The sequence below is a fragment of the Symphalangus syndactylus genome, chromosome 8 (assembly GCF_028878055.3).
Source record: "Symphalangus syndactylus isolate Jambi chromosome 8, NHGRI_mSymSyn1-v2.1_pri, whole genome shotgun sequence".
NCBI lineage: Eukaryota > Metazoa > Chordata > Mammalia > Primates > Hylobatidae > Symphalangus > Symphalangus syndactylus.
The window spans coordinates 73,125,762-73,142,003 of record NC_072430.2 but is presented as its reverse complement, the minus strand read 5'-3'; the positions used below and the strand labels follow the sequence as shown (position 1 = coordinate 73,142,003).

At 38.3% G+C, this 16,242-nt stretch overlaps 1 protein-coding gene across 1 annotated transcript in view; it reads left to right on the top strand.

Annotated features, from left to right (window-relative positions):
• LRP2 (LDL receptor related protein 2) overlaps positions 1–16,242 on the top strand; it is a 227,289-nt gene that overhangs the window by 81,882 nt on the left and 129,165 nt on the right. Inside the window, exons 14-17 of the mRNA XM_055289622.1 lie at positions 2,372–2,574; positions 4,865–5,005; positions 6,803–7,006; positions 15,674–15,866. Of these exons, the coding sequence (XP_055145597.1) occupies positions 2,372–2,574; positions 4,865–5,005; positions 6,803–7,006; positions 15,674–15,866 (741 nt within the window). The remainder of the gene's footprint in view (positions 1–2,371; positions 2,575–4,864; positions 5,006–6,802; positions 7,007–15,673; positions 15,867–16,242) is intronic.

The window sequence follows — 16,242 nt, the reverse complement described above, 5'->3', positions numbered from 1 at the left end:
TTGTACTGACATTTGCATGAAGTGACCAGCTCCGTTTTGTTAACTTTTCTTGTGTCCCATAACACAAGAGGTAAACGCTCATTAAATATAACCTCCAGCATTTGTTCTTTGATTTCTCCTCTCCAACTCCTCCCCCAGTGCCACATGATGCACATTATTTTCATTCACTCCTAAGTTCATTTGTGCTTTGTTTCTCAAGATCACTTTCCCTTTTAATTTTCTAACCTTCCCCCAATAATTTAATGTTTTATTAGGTATTTGATGTTGCCTACTGGGAATTAATTGGATTTTACTCTGCTCTTATATATTTCAAATTTCAAGGAGAAATTCTTTGTATTGTATTTTTACCTGGTATACAAAGATACTTAAATGGCAATATTTGAATGTAGAATGTGGCTTTCTTTTTTTTTTTTTTGAGATGGAGTCTCACTCTGTCACCCAGGCTGAAGTGCAGTGATGCGATCTCGGTTCACTGCAACCTCTGCCTCCCAGGTTCAAGTGATTCTCCTGCCTCAGCCTCCTCAGGAGCTAGGATTACAAGAATACACCACCATGCCTGGCAATTTTTGTAATTTTAGTAGAGATAAAATTTCGCCATGTTTCCCAGGCTGGTCCCAAACTCCTAACCTCAAGTGATTCACCTGCCTCAGCCTCCCAAAGTATTGGGATTACAGACGTGAGCCACTACACCTGGCCGAATATGGCACATTTTTTTTTCATCTTTTTACTCTGATTACAGCTAACTATAACTTGATGTAAAAAAACCTATTTTAGATCCTCTCCTTTTGGTATTCTCAAAAATTGGGTAAAACGTGTTCTTCAAATTTTGACCCAAAATATTATTCTTTGTGGATTCAGCAAATAGGCTGGTTAACTTAAGTTTTCCCAATGACTTGATTTTATTGTTTTCTCAATGAAAGCAATATTATAGTTTTGTTTCCTCTTGTATTTCCATTTTGTAAGGATAATATCACAGTTTGCCACTGGATTATATATCTTTGGAACAATCTCTGCTTGGTTAAATAAAGTATTGGGTATTAATGTGGTGACTTCCTATCACTGAAACTGGCTTCCATGAGGAGAATATGAATAAATTTTATGAAAAAATGAGCTAACCCAATAAGTCACATAAAATAATTGTGAAATTGCTTAAATTTTTTCTCTTTGGGATGTTTTAGGGTTATATTATATAGTCTAACTTTTGCTGAAGTAAAAAAAAAGTAAAGCATAAAAGAAAAATCAATGGAGTTTTGAAAAGATTTGAGTGGTTTGCTGGCTGTGAAGAAACATCAGAGAAGTATTAAAGCTCACAAGTACAGCTGAAATCATAAAGTCATTGCCTCTCGCTTTGCCAGCAGGTGGCATTCAGGGTTTTGGAATTTGCTAACTGAAAAAGAAACTATTCTCTAATCTTAATGTACCATGTCATTATAGAATGTTTCAAAGTGTGCACTAACCTGCCACCTTAGGTTTCTTTGTTTACTCCCCTTTAGTGTGTTTCCCACCTTTAATATCTTCAGGTCTTTTCTTAGAGCTCTGTTGTCCTTTTTAGTTTTCAGGGGATGCTAAGATTTTTCTTTGAGGTCTTTGTGTTATGCCAAAATAAAGAAAATAAGAGTTCTCCCGTATCAACCATCCTCTGCCTCACTCTGTTCATGTGTCTAACTGAATCATTGTTTATGGAGACATAGTCATGGGGGGCGTTGTTGATTTCCTCTCTTTGCTTAGTTCCTAATTTTACTTCTGTTTTCTTCCCAGTTAAGTGGCTTTGGGCCTCCATTGCAAGTATGATCAGTTGATAGTTCCATTAAGCAGATGCATAAGAGTGGTAGTGGCATTGCTTCTTGCTTTCCTTACAGTGACATCAGGAACAGATGTGGGCATTTGCTGGGGCTTGAACCCTACCACTCACTGTCCTGCTCCCTAATTGCTAGGAAATGGTCAATGGTGCAGTAGAAAATAATTGGCAAAGACATCTTTTCCCAGACTTCCAAAGTCTTGGTATATTCTTTCACCTATGGTATTCAAAATGCTATTTCACATCTTAGCCTTTTAGATGTGGGGCAACCTAAAAGGAATGAAGAACAAAAGGGAAAACAGTAAATTCCAAAAAATGTCTAGGACAAGCTAAAGGATTGACTGGGACTGGAATGTAAGTCTCAAGGGTCTTTTCGAAGAGACAACATGAAAATCCTTCTATCATCTGTAGATGGAAATATGTATACATCTAAAATGTATCTTTTCTATCTATTCCGTATTTGTGACAAGAAATTATTTAGCTTTTCAGGCATTTAATTGAACTAACTACAGCTTTAATTATAATAAAGCAAAACTAACAAATTGTATGATATATGTGTGTCTTTTATAACAGGAAGACGGTAGTTCATGGAGGCTCCCTCATTCCTCATCCCTTTGGAATAAGCTTATTTGAAGGTCAGGTGTTCTTTACTGATTGGACAAAGATGGCCGTGCTGAAGGCAAACAAGTTCACAGAGACCAACCCACAAGTGTACTACCAGGCTTCCCTGAGGCCCTATGGAGTGACTGTTTACCATTCCCTCAGACAGCCCTATGGTAAGCCTCAGAACAGTGGTAACCATGCTTGGTACTGGACTTGGTGGAAAGGTTTTCTCAAAGCTTTGGAAGTTAATGAGGGGTCTCATGTGATTTGGGTGGCATTCTCAAGTATATGAAGGGTTACCCAGAGAGTTAAACTCTCTGAAACTGGTTCTGCAGATTAGGAGCATTCTGAAGAAACTGATGTATTTCAGAGTTAAATGCCAAATCTGGAGGGAATTTAGAGATTTATTTAACAGATGTTTATTGGCACCTGCAAAGATGCTTGGGGATATAGCAGCTCACAAACCAAACCAAAATACCTATCCTCATTCTACTGGGAAAAACATCTATTTCAAACTTCTCATATTACAGTTAAGGAAACAGGTCCCATAGAAGAAAATGACATGTCTAAGTGTCCATTTTAGGTAGTGTCAGAGCTGTTTTTTTCTTCTCTGTTGCATATGTATGGCACCTGTTCTTTGGTTCTGATTAATCTGTCATAGGCCAACTGGGTTTGGTGCCTCTTTGGCTGGTCACTTATTTAAAAAAAAGACATATTTTGATTCAGACACTGCTTAATCTTCTTCTGTTATTTTACCACGTGATTTTTTCTTTTTATTTTTTCTGAGATGGGATTTCCATTATGTTGGCCAGACTTTTCTGGAACTCCGGGCTTCAAGCGATCCTCCTGCCTTGGCTTCCCAAAGTGTTGGGATTACAGGCGTGAGCCACTGCACCTGGCCTATCATAAGCTTTGTTTATGTTTCCAGGTTATAGCTTGAGCTTTGATACGTCTATGTGGACTCTATATGGCTCTTTTCTGTATTTGCTTGTGGATCAAAGAAAAAGAAACATAAACTACACTATGTTGGTAGAAAGCTTAATATTGGTGAACAATAATTTAGAGGAAAACAGATTTGCTTTAAAACTCTCATGTAAAGTGATGGATCTATTTAGGATGAAGAAAGACTACAAAGTAATGCAGTTAACTTAACAAAAGCCCAACCACTAGAACTGACACATTCAGATGAATCTCCTTCAATGTCATCATCCTGGGAAAATATATAGCTATTTTATCTGAAAACATTTTTGGAAATATCTATTTGGAATAGTTTTTACAGTCAATTGACAACTAAACTCACACCTGCCCTCACATTAGATCCATTAGATCAGTGATCAATGTGATCACTCAAATTACTATTTTCATTATTTGGCTCAGAATGATATCTGCCTATTGTTTCCCCAAATCAATCCGCCTGAGAAGATAAAGAGAATATTTTAAAGAATAAGTGAAAGGCTAAGAAGACAATTTTAAAAGCAGATATAAAATTTCTAGCTGTGGCAGTGCTCTTCCTAAGGTCACTACTTTGAGAGTGGCTTTTGGAAGTATAAACTGGTTTGTGTTGCAGACATTTAAGGTTTTGGAATCAGATCTGGCTTTGAATCCTAGTCAAGCTGTTTAGCTGCTGAATAATGTTGGGCAAGTTATTTAACTGTTTAGATTCTTGGCTTCCTACTCTGTAAAACTGGAGGACTAATACTTACCTCTTAGAGCTATTGGTTATTAAGTTGGTTTACTTACAAAGTAAGCATCCAGTGAGTAATATTTATTATATCCTACAAATGGCAAAAAAGCAGTGAAGAGTGGGTTTTCTTTTGATAGTTATTTCTTTTTTTTTTTTTTTTTTTTTTTTTTTTTTTTTTTTTTTTTGAGACGGAGTCTCGCTCTTTCACCCAGGCTGGAGTGCAGTGGTGCGATCTCGGCTCACTGCAGGCTCCGCCCCCCGGGGTTCACGCCATTCTCCTGCCTCAGCCTCCCGAGTAGCTGGGACTACAGGCGCCTGCCACCTCGCCCGGCTAATTTTTTGTATTTTTAGTAGAGACGGGGTTTCACCGTGTTAGCCAGGATGGTCTCGATCTCCTGACCTTGTGATCCGCCCGCCTCGGCCTCCCAAAGTGCTGGGATTACAGGCGTGAGCCACCGCGCCTAGCCTTGATAGTTATTTCTAATCATGGAGGATAGCAGACATACTCTGACATAATTATTGGGGAGAAAGTTGTAGGAGTCCTTTCTTTTTTTTTTTTTTTTTTTGCCACCGTCAGTTGAGAGTGGATGGGAGAGCAGCAGTGAAATTGGGAGGGTTAGGGTAGCCAGATGTGGATGTATCCAGTAGTAATGTTTTCAACATATTGCTAATCCATTACTCTATTTCACCTATAGGTGAAAAGGACTAGAAGTGGCTTCGTGTCTTGGATAATTACACATTTCTAATTGCAATTTAACCCTGTGCATTTTTCCCTCCAGCTACCAATCCCTGTAAAGATAACAATGGGGGCTGTGAGCAGGTCTGTGTTCTCAGCCACAGAACAGATAATGATGGTTTGGGTTTCCGTTGCAAGTGCACATTCGGCTTCCAACTGGATACGGATGAGCGCCGCTGCATTGGTAAGAAGTCTGTTTTGGACGTTGTTGGCAGGTGACACAGGTGTATGTGTGTCCAAACCTCTAACTAGACTAACTGCTACTCCTGAATTGGACCAGCTCCCTGTCTAACTTCTTCACTGCAAATAAGCTTTCTGTAGCCCACAGGGCGTCTTCCTTGGTAGGCACCACTTCTACTATATGCAGAACTATGTCTGAAAATGTAAATTTCTGTCTTTTGGGATTTTGCTTTAATCCCACATCTAAGGTTTTCTTGGTTCCCTTTCCCCTTTGTTTCCTGAAGCCATTTTCTCCTATCAACTATGATCTTGAAATTCCATATGGTTGAACTTTGAGCTCCTTTCTATACTATGTATACCTTTTTTACTTTAGATGTTAGCCTTAACTTTGATGGGAAGTACTGTACTTCTCCCGACTTTGACTTCTTCTAGTCCACCACATATGCCCCTTTCAACCAGGTAATCACATCTGAATCTCATCTGACTTTTTTTTTTTCTCTCTGTATTCCAAAGTAAACTCCTGAGCATTGGGGTGGCTCAGTTCCTCACACAGTTTTTCACCTTTCAGTTCAGATTTTCTTGTATCTGCCTCCATATTCCTGATTTCATTCTTACCTTGAAGGTTTCCTTTCTTCCTCTTTGGTTTCCTACACATCTATTCACACTTAAGCCATTGCTTGGGCCCCAGCTAATGATGAAATGCACTCCTACAATATTTGTTTTTCTTATTTTCACTTCTACAACTCTCTGTGCCTGTGACAGATTCTTGCTCTCCAGATGTTGCTGTTTCTAGCGTAGTATATAAATTATCTTATGCTAACCCAGACAAATTTGTTAACTTCTTAGGTAGTTTTAGATGCAGAAAAATCACCCTCATACAAAAAAACCATGTATTTCTAACTATTATATCAATAGTGCATTGTCTAATAATTTTGCTTTTAAATTCTGTTACTGCAATTTTTATCTTTGTCTTGGGCATACCTCCTTCATCTTCTTGATTCCCTGACATGCTGTCACAATCTCCTCTTTGATTTTAAACATCACTTCTTCTTACCTATTTCTTTTATCCCTCCCCTTCCTTCCGTGCTTTCACTCCTTTATATCTTTATATTTCTGATTGCTGTTAATTATCTTGGTATCTACAGTAAGGTTCTTGGTGTAGATCTCTATGCAGAAGTTAATCCAACTTGAGGATTGTTACGGAATTACTATAGAGTTCAGCTCTATATGATTTTTAAACAAAAGATTGATGGCACAGGTGAGAAAGGTTTCTGTGTGTGTGTGTGTGCATGTTTTGCCTGTTTATTGTAATGATACTTATAACTTGATAATTAAAACTCGGTATCTAATTATAAAGCACAGTCTTTTTTATTTTATTTATTTATTTATTTATACTGTTTTACTTTAAGTTCTAGGGTACATGCACACAATGTGCAGGTTTGTTACATATGTATACATGTGCCATGTTGGTGTGCTGCACCCGTTAACTTGTCATTACATTAGGTATGTCTCCTATTTTATAAATTAAGCATGTGGTATCATTTTTCATATAAATAAATTTTAAGGATACATTTCTTAGGAAGAAGGAAGATTCTAATACTCGTATCTCCCTCATAGTTGCTTATCTTTTTTTCTTCCCTGTATTATTTCTAACTATGCTTTCCAAAAATTTATTTTTACATTTATTTCAGAATTATATTTTATAATTTAAAGTTTGCTCTGTGGATGCATTTATCTGGAATTTGAGAGGTGGGGAAAGAACCATGCTGTGACTGACTGTGCTGTGTTCTTCTTCCTACAGCTGTTCAGAATTTCCTCATTTTTTCATCCCAAGTTGCTATTCGTGGGATTCCGTTCACCTTGTCTACACAGGAAGATGTCATGGTTCCAGTTTCAGGGAATCCTTCTTTCTTTGTTGGGATTGATTTTGATGCCCAGGACAGCAGTATCTTTTTTTCAGATATGTCAAAACACATGATCTTTAAGCAAAAGATTGATGGCACAGGTGAGAAAGGTTTCTGTGTGTGTGTGTGCATGTTTTGCCTGTTTATTGTAATGATACTTATAACTTGATAATTAAAACTCGGTATCTAATTTTTAAGCAGAGTCTTTTTTATTTTATTTATTTATTTATTTATTTATTTATTTATTTATTTATTTATTGTATTTTACTTTAAGTTCTAGGGTATATGTGCACAATGTGCAGGTTTGTTACATATGTATACATGTGCCATGTTGGTGTGCTGCACCTGTTAACTTGTCATTTACATTAGGTATATGTCCTAATGCTGTCCCTCCCCCCTTCCCCCATCCCACGACAGGCCCCAGTGTGTGATGTTCCCCACCCTGTGTTCATGTGTGCTCATTGTTCAATTCCCACCGATGAGTGAGAACATGCGGTGTTTGGTTTTCTGTCCTTGCAATAGTTTGCTGAGAATGATGGTTTCCAGCTTCATCCATGTCCCTGTAAAGAACATGAACTCATCCTTTTTTATGGCTGCATAGTATTCCATGGTGCATATGTAACACATTTTCTTAATCCAGTCTATCATTGATGGACATTTGGGTTGGTTCCAAGTTTTTGCTATTATGAACATTGCCGCAATAAACATACGTGTGCATGTGTCTTTATAGCAGCAGGATTTATAATCCTTCGGGTATATGCCCAGTAATGGGGTGGCTGGGTCAAATGGTATTTCTATTTCTAGATCCTTGAGGAATTGCCACACTGTCTTCCACAATGGTTGAACTAGTCTACAGTCCCACCAACAGTATAAACACGTTCCTATATCTCCACATCCTCTCCAGCACCTGTTGTTTCCTGACTTTTTAATGATTGCCATTCTAACTGGTGTGAGATGGTATCTCATTGTGGTTTTGATTTGCATTTCTCTGATGGCCAGTGATGATGAGCATTTTTTCATGTGTACGTTGGCTCCATAAATGTCTTCTTTTGAGAAGTGTCTGTTCATATCCTTCACCCACTTTTTGATGGGGTTGTTTGATTTTTTTCTTGTAAATTTGTTTAAGTTCTTTGTAGATTCTGGATATTAGCCCTTTGTCAGATGGATAGATTGTAAAAATTTTCTCCCATTCTGTAGGTTGCCTGTTCACTCTGATGGTAGTTTTTTTTGCTGTGCAGAAGCTCTTTAGTTTAATTAGATCCCATTTGTCAATTTTGGCTTTTGTTGCCATTGCTTTTGGTGTTTTAGTCATGAAGTCCTTGCCCATGCCTATGTCCTGAATGGTATTGCTTAGGTTTTCTTCTAGGGTTTTTATGGTTTTAGGTCTAACATGTAAGTCTTTAATCCATCTTGAATTAATTTTTGTATAAGGTGTAAGGAAGGGATCCAGTTTCAGCTTTCTAATATGGCTAGCCAGTTTTCCCAGCACCATTTATTAAATAGGGAATCCTTTCTGCATTTCTTGTTTTTGTCAGATTTGTCAGATTTGTCAAAGATCAGATGGTTGTAGATGTGTGGTATCATTTCTGAGGGCCCTATTCTGTTTCATTGGTCTATATCTCTGTTTTGGTACCAGTACCATGCTGTTTGGGTTACTGTAGCCTTGTAGTATAGTTTGAAGTCAGGTAGTGTGATGCCTCCAGCTTTGTGCTTTTGGCTTAGGATTGTCTTGGCAATGCGGGCTCTTTTTTGGTTCCATATGAACTTTAAAGTAGTTTTTTCCAATTCTGTGAAGAAAGTCATTGGTAGCTTGATGGGGATGGCATTGAATCTATAAATTACCTTGGGCAGTATGGCCATTTTCACAATACTGATTCTTCCTATCCATGAACATGGAATGTTCTTCTATTTGTTTGTGTCCTCTTTTATTTCGCTGAGCAGTGGTTTGTAGTTCTCCTTGAAGAGGTCCTTCACATTCCTTGTAAGTTGGATTCCTAGGTATTTTATTCCCTTTGAAGCAATTGTGAATGGGAGTTCACTCATGATTTGGCTCTGTTTGTCTCTTATTGGTGTGTAGGAATGCTTGTGATTTTTGTACATTGATTTTGTATCCTGAGACTTTGCTGAAGTTTCTTATCAGCTCAAGGAGATTTTGGGCTGAGACGATGGGGTTTTCTAAATATACAATCATGTCATCTGCAAACAGGGATAATTTGACTTCCTCTTTTCCTAATTGAATACCCTTTATTTCTTTCTCTTGCCTGATTGCCCTGGCCAGAACTTCCAACATTATGTTGAACAGGAGTGGTGAGAGAGGGCATCCCTGTCTTGTGCCAATTTACAAAGGGAATGCTTCAAGTTTTTGCCCATTCAGTATGATATTGGCTGTGGGTTTGTCATAAATAGCTCTTATTATTTTGAGATACGTCCCATCAATACCTAGTTTATTGATTTAGCATGAAGGGCTCTTGATGAATTAGGGAGGATTCCCTCTTTTTCTATTGATTGGAATAGTTTCAGAAGGAATAGAACCAGCTCCTCCTTGTACCTCTGGTAGAATTCAGCTGTGAATCAGTCTGGTCCTGGACTTTTTTTGGGTTGGTAGGCTATTAATTATTGCCTCAATTTCAGAACATGTTATTGGTCTATTCAGGGATTCAACTTCTTCCTGGTTTAGTCTTGGGATGGTGTATGTGTCCAGGAATTTATCCATTTCTTCTAGATTTCCTAGTTTTTTTTTGTTTTTTGTTTTTTTTTTGCGTAGAGGTGTTTATAGTATTCTCTGATGGTAGTTTGTATTTCTGTGGGATCAGTGGTGATATCCCCTTCATCATTTTTTATTGCGTCTATTTGATTCTTCTCTTTTCTTCTTTATTAGTCTTGCTAGTGGTCTATCAATTTTGTTGATCTTTTCAAAAAATCAGCTCCTGGATTCATTGATTTTTTGAAGCGTTTTTTGTGTCTCTATCTCCTTCAGTTCTGCTCTCATCTTAGTTATTTCTTGCCTTCTGCTGGCTTTTGAATGTGTTTTCTCTTGCTTCTCTAGTTCTTTTAATTGTGATATTAGGGCGTCAATTTTAGATCTCTCCTGCTTTCTCTTGTGGGCATTTAGTGCTATAAATTTTCTTCTACACACTGCTTTAAATGTGTCCCAGAGATTCTGGTATGTTGTATCTTTGTTCTCATTGGTTTCAAAGAACATCTTTATTTCTGCCTTAATTTCTTTATGTACCCAGTAGTCATTCAGGAGCGGGTTTTTCAGTTTCCATGTAGTTGAGCGGTTTTGAGTGAGTTTCTTGATCCCGAGTTCTAGTTTGATTGCCCTGTGGTCTGAGAGACAGTTTGTTATAATTTCTGTTCTTTTACATTTGCAGAGGAGTGCTTTGCTTCCAACTATGTGATCAGTTTTGGAATAGGTGCTATGTGGTGCTAAGAGGAATGTACATTCTGTTGATTTGGGGTGGAGACTTCTGTAAGCAGAGACTTTACTAAGCTTCCTAAATAGTTCTAGATTGATAAAATAAATTTATTGCTTTTTTATAGATTAAGGTAAAACAAACACCTTTCCTTTATTTTAGAAACAAGTTATTTTTGGGAACCGAGATAGGAGGATTGCTTGAGGCCAGGAGTTTGAGACTGGCCTGGGCAACATAGTGAGATTCCACTTGTACCAAAAAAAGAAAAAAATTAGCCAGACGTGGTGGCATGTACCTGTAGTCCCCACTGCTTGGGAGGCTGCAATGGAAGGATTGTTTGAGCCCAGGAGATCCAGGCTGCAGTGAGCTATGACCATACCCCTGCACTCCAGCTTGGGCAACAGAGTGCAACCCTATCTCGGAAAAAAAAAAAAGTTACGAATGTGTGTGTATTTTAACAATGACTAATATTAACATAAAAGAAATGTCAAGTGTATGAGAGCCATTAACAGATTAATTGACTAGAAGCTGTTTTTCATACTCAAGCAGCCAGATTGATTAAAGGGGAAGACATCTCTTCAGGGATGCTGGACTATGTAAATGCCAATGGTTTGGCTTGTAATAGTAATAAAATTTGTAAGCAATATAACATACCAACTAAGAGAGCCAGCTTAGGAGCTACACTGCCTGGTCTGAATTCCAGCTTCCTACATTTCCTAGCTTTGTAACTTTGGGCATGTTACTCAATTTACTTATGCCTCAATTTTCTAGTCTGAAAAATATGCAGTTCATATATTGCTCATAAGGTTGTTGAGAGAATTTTTGGCTAATAAATGTAAACATCTAGAGTAATGGCTAGAAAATAGTAAATGTTCAGTAAATGTTGGATATCATTATATCTGTTATCAATATAAAACCATATTGCCCACCCTCCCCTGCCCCTAATCCAGACCTGCTCTGGGGAGGGAACAGTTCTTTTGATTGTTTCTTCTTTTGTTTGTCTCCATGTTTCTAAATGCTTTGTTTATACTTCTATTTCTTGATTTATCATTTTTGATATTTACTTCCTTGTTCTAGGTGAGCATTTTGCTTTCTTACATCATTCTTCTCTCCCAGCTTCTGACTTCCCTCCCCCCATTCTCCTTAAAAAGCTAGATTATAATTTTTGGTTAAATTAATCATATGTGTTTATATTATTAACATAATATAAATATAAATATTGTTCACTGCTCAGCCAATTAGTATTCTAGGATGACATTTCTGGATAATTTTTGACAATTGCCCCATCTTCGTTTGCTTAGTTTTTTTAATATAACAATCATGTATTTTCCCCAAATGCTCCAATAGCTCTATCAAATGCCTGTACAAAGACAGAAAACAATCTATAATTTTTTTTTTCCTTCTGGAGACCCCTATCCTGTGTTCCAGTTGGGACTTGTTTTTCTCTGGCCTGGTGCACAGCTCTTATCTTCTGACTTCTCTTTGCCACTCCCCTGTGCTGGACCTTCTGTTTGTGGCAGGCCATTTATTTCTTTTTCTAGATTTATTTTCTCATTTTGCTGAAACATGTTATATGATAGCTTCCTGAGAAGCATAAGTAGGTGGCATATATTTTGAGTCTTTGAATGTCTGTGAGTGTTTTATTTTGCTCTCCATCTTGACTGTTTGGCTGGGTACAGGTTGCAAGTTAATTTAAATCTGGAATTTGAAGACATTGTTCCAGTGACCTCTAATATCTAGTGTTGAGTCTAGTGCCATTCTGAGTACTATTTCTATGGATATGACCTTGATGTGGATATGGATATGACATTAAAAATTAATCTTCCTCTGTTTCCATTTTCTCTGGATTCCTTTTCCTTTTGATTTCTTTTAAACTTTCTTCTTTTTGATGGAAGCTTTCTCCAAATGTCTAAGTTGCTAGTTTGGTATTAAGGGTGAGGTTATAAAACCTGACCCGAAAGTCTGTATGTGTGGATAGGCCTTGTCAGCTGGTGAGCTTCAGGCAGGGAGGTGGCTTGGTTGCCAGATTGCTACCCAAGGCAGCATTAGTGAGTCTTTTCTGGAGACGGTCAATTTCTCCTTCATAGGTGCCTCCATTCTCCTTCGTGAGGTAAGAGGAAGATGTGGGAAGATGGTGGTCTGTTCTGGGGGTGATTAATTTCTCCTTCATAGATGCCTTCATTCTCCTTCTTGGGGTAAGGGGAAGATGTGGGAAGATGGTGGTCTGTTCTGGGAGCAGGCAGAGGAAAGGGAGCTGAGGGCACCCTTTCAATATTCCTATAATCCTCCTGTACTCAGTTCCACATCCATCTCAGTTCTGCGTTGAGGACTGTGCCCTGAACCCATAGCCATTCTGCTTCAGCTCCTTCAGAGAAGAAAATCTTGGTCCCTTAGAGGAGATAGAGGAGTGGCATGACACTCAGGATCTGGGAGGGACCTAGGCATTGGATTGCTCCTTATCTTGACTTTATCTGAGCCCCTTAGTTCCTTGCCCCTGCCTTTCTTAGGACCTGGTGCCTCTGAGTGTGAGTGCACTGAGGCTTCTGCATATGTGGGTGTGTGTCTCTCTTCTGTTGACACTTAGTTTGCAGCATTTTCCTCTTCTTGATTGAGTTATCACTCCTCCCATACCTTACTTTTCAAACATTTGTTGGAATTACTCATCTGCTGTTACTTTACTGTCTTTTAAGTAGAATTTGGGAGGAAGAGGAGATAAACATGTTTGGTTTGTCAATCTGCTATTTTGAACGAGAAATTATCTTTTTTGAGGACTTAGAATCAGGCCCACTGAGCTTGGAGAACTGCAGTCGAACTTAGTTCTCAGCAAAAGGTAGTATTGGGTTTCTCAGCTGCATTCAGGCCAAGTCTCCCATAGGCACCTCCACAGGTCAGCTTCCTTCTGTTTTGTTGATCTGGAATTCTCATCGTATTTTTGGTAAACTTCAAGTCCATATACTGAGCAACCTACCTTTTAAAATATTCCTCATAGTCAGTGGTTAAACTCTGTATGCTTTGGTGAGGGAGGCATTACATTGTTCTTTTTCTTTTTTTTTGAATGAGTACACAGTATATGCAGGAAATGAGTTGTCAGAAATCAAATTAGCCAATGTGGTGGGTGGTGTAGTGCCAGATACTTGGGAGGATCACTTGAGATCAGGTGTTTGAGGCCGCAGTGAACTATGGTTGTGCTACTGCACTCCAGCCTAGGTAAGACCTGTCTCTAAAGAAAAAGAAAAAGAAATAATATTAAAAGTCAGGATTAGCTGAATGAAGCCCTCAGGAGAACTCCCTCCATCAGTGATACCTTCTGTTTTCCAAATTCTCTTTTTCTACTGACTTTTCCCTATCATCAGATATGCTCAAGTTTCTCCCATCCTAAAAAATATGCAACTTACCCTTCACTCCATGTTCCTCTTTGGTGACAACCCCTTCTCTGCATTTCATGGTCAAGTTTCTTGAAAGATTGATTTGCACTTTCCTATCCCTTCTTCCACATTTCTCACTGATTACTCACCTCTTGCAATCTGCCCACCAGGTGGTTGACACCCCTTTCATCCTGGTCACCTCTAATCTCTTTCTTGCTAAATTAAATAACGCCTATCAGTCCTGTATTTGGTACTTCGGCCATCTTCTCTCAAAAATTCTTTCTTCCATGACAGCATACTTCTGGATTTCCTTCTATTTCTTGATCATTTTTTTTCTAGTGTGCCCTGGAGATCCTTTCTTTTTTGCCTGTTCTATAAAAAACTGTAAATCTGTTGTTCAACATTGGTCCTCCTGTCTCTGAATAATTTCACACCTTTCATGCCTTTGATTACTATCTATGTAGCAACTATAAGTAATTGTGGGGAGACTTTTATAATAGTGCATTTACTGAGTGTTTTTGCTCCTAACCTAGGGAATGAGGGAAAGACCAAGCAAGCCTTTCTGTAGGTCATGATAAAAATCTCTATGCAAGTTCTCTCTCTGAGGTTCAGACCCATAGTGCCAGCTGCCTTTTGGGTACGTCACCTGGATATCCTACAATCACCTCTAAACCAACATGTCTAAGTGGATGCTTCATCCAACTTCTCACAGGCCTTAGAGGAAGGGCATGACCACTCACCCCTTCCTTGGTGCCCCATCCCCACCTGGTGGTCATCATGAACATCTCCCTCTCTTTTAGCCTCTATCATTAACTCATTAACCTCCAGCCACACTCCTAGAACATGTGGAGTTTTCAGTCTCTGTGTCTTTCAATCACCCCAGACCTCCGCTTTGCCATGTGGTCCATTAGGAATCTGTGCTCTCAGACCATCCTATGCATCTCTCCATCTCAGCACTCATTACTCTTTTATTTTTGTCTCTTGGCCTAGTTGCCTCCTCCTCTTTCACCACCTCACTATGAATTACCTTGAGGGTGGTGTCCACACTTCTTTCCAGATGCTTAACTTCTCTTTGACTTGGTTCCCTCATCTGTAGAATAGGAACAATACTAATGCCTACTTGATTGAGTGGCTGTGAGGATGGATGAATCCATGTAGAGTACTTGGTCCAGTTTCTGCCTCCTAGTAAGTGCTCATTTAATCTAAGCTGTAATTATTAACACTATTAGCAATATTGTGTTTTCTAAATATATAGTTGGCTGTCTATCACATAGAGAACTTTCTTATCACAATTTGCTGAATAAATGAAAAGAAAAAGTAGTAGGATTTTTTTTTCTTCCTACTGCAAAAGAAAGAGGTATCACTGTTTATTCTGATTCAGATTTTCTTTAGTGAAAAAAAAGAAAAAAGAGGGTAAAAGAAGGCATAACAACTCCATAAAGAGGAAAGTGTTTTTTTTTTTTTTTTTTTTTTTTTTATCAGTTCTGATTTCCTTTCTGGTATCTCTGCTGGTCTTTTCAAAACTTGGCAACTTTGTGGCTGTGGAAGACTGTTGATGAGAGGGTTGGGCGATGATACCTCAGGGTTACCCTCAGGTCGTACCTGGTGGTGTCAGCTTATCAGAACCGTCTCCGGGTGGTAGTAGGTGAACTCAGGTATCTCTTCTTCAGATATTCTACAGTGAGAAATTTTTTTCTGGAAGGTTGGACATGGGAGTAAATCCAGGCCATACCATTCCTGGTTCTGTTTGTCAGTATCATATCCACTCTGAGATCCAAAGTTTGAGGAATGGATAGATTCTAGGTTTATCTCATGTTATTGCTCAGCAGCTTACAGTTTGGTTTTTTTTTTTAAAAAAAAAAGAATTCCACATGTGTTCCTGAAATATGCTCTAACTCTGACACAAAATTTCAGTATGCATTAGTAGGAAAATTGATGCCTTACAAAATATACTTGGTTTAAAACATGTCCATATTTTAACTTATAGGAAGAGAAATTCTTGCAGCTAACAGGGTGGAAAATGTTGAAAGTTTGGCTTTTGATTGGATTTCAAAGAATCTCTATTGGACAGACTCTCATTACAAGAGTATCAGTGTCATGAGGCTAGCTGATAAAACGAGACGCACAGTAGTTCAGTATTTAAATAACCCACGATCAGTGGTAGTTCATCCTTTTGCCGGGTAAGTGTGTTCATGTTTTCCTAAGAGCTTGAAACTGTATGTCTTTTACAGTCATTGAAAAGTGATGCCCTAGGGATTTAGGTAAGTTCAGCAAATATAAGATTGAACTGTATAAGTTGAAATCACCTTAAATTTTATGTCTTTTTTCCTTCAAAAAACTTTATTCTGGGGGAGTAAAAAAATTGTTTTTAAACCCAAAACATTTCTTCTAACTTTTGGTTTTCTCAGTCTTCATTGAAGAGTAGTTTTTTTCACAGTTGCAGAGGACCAAACAATGTGATATAGATTCAGTAGAAAAGGAGTGAATAGGCAGCAGAATTAACAGGAAAGACGCAGATTCTTTCCCTGCTTTAATATATTGATATAAAGCTTAGCA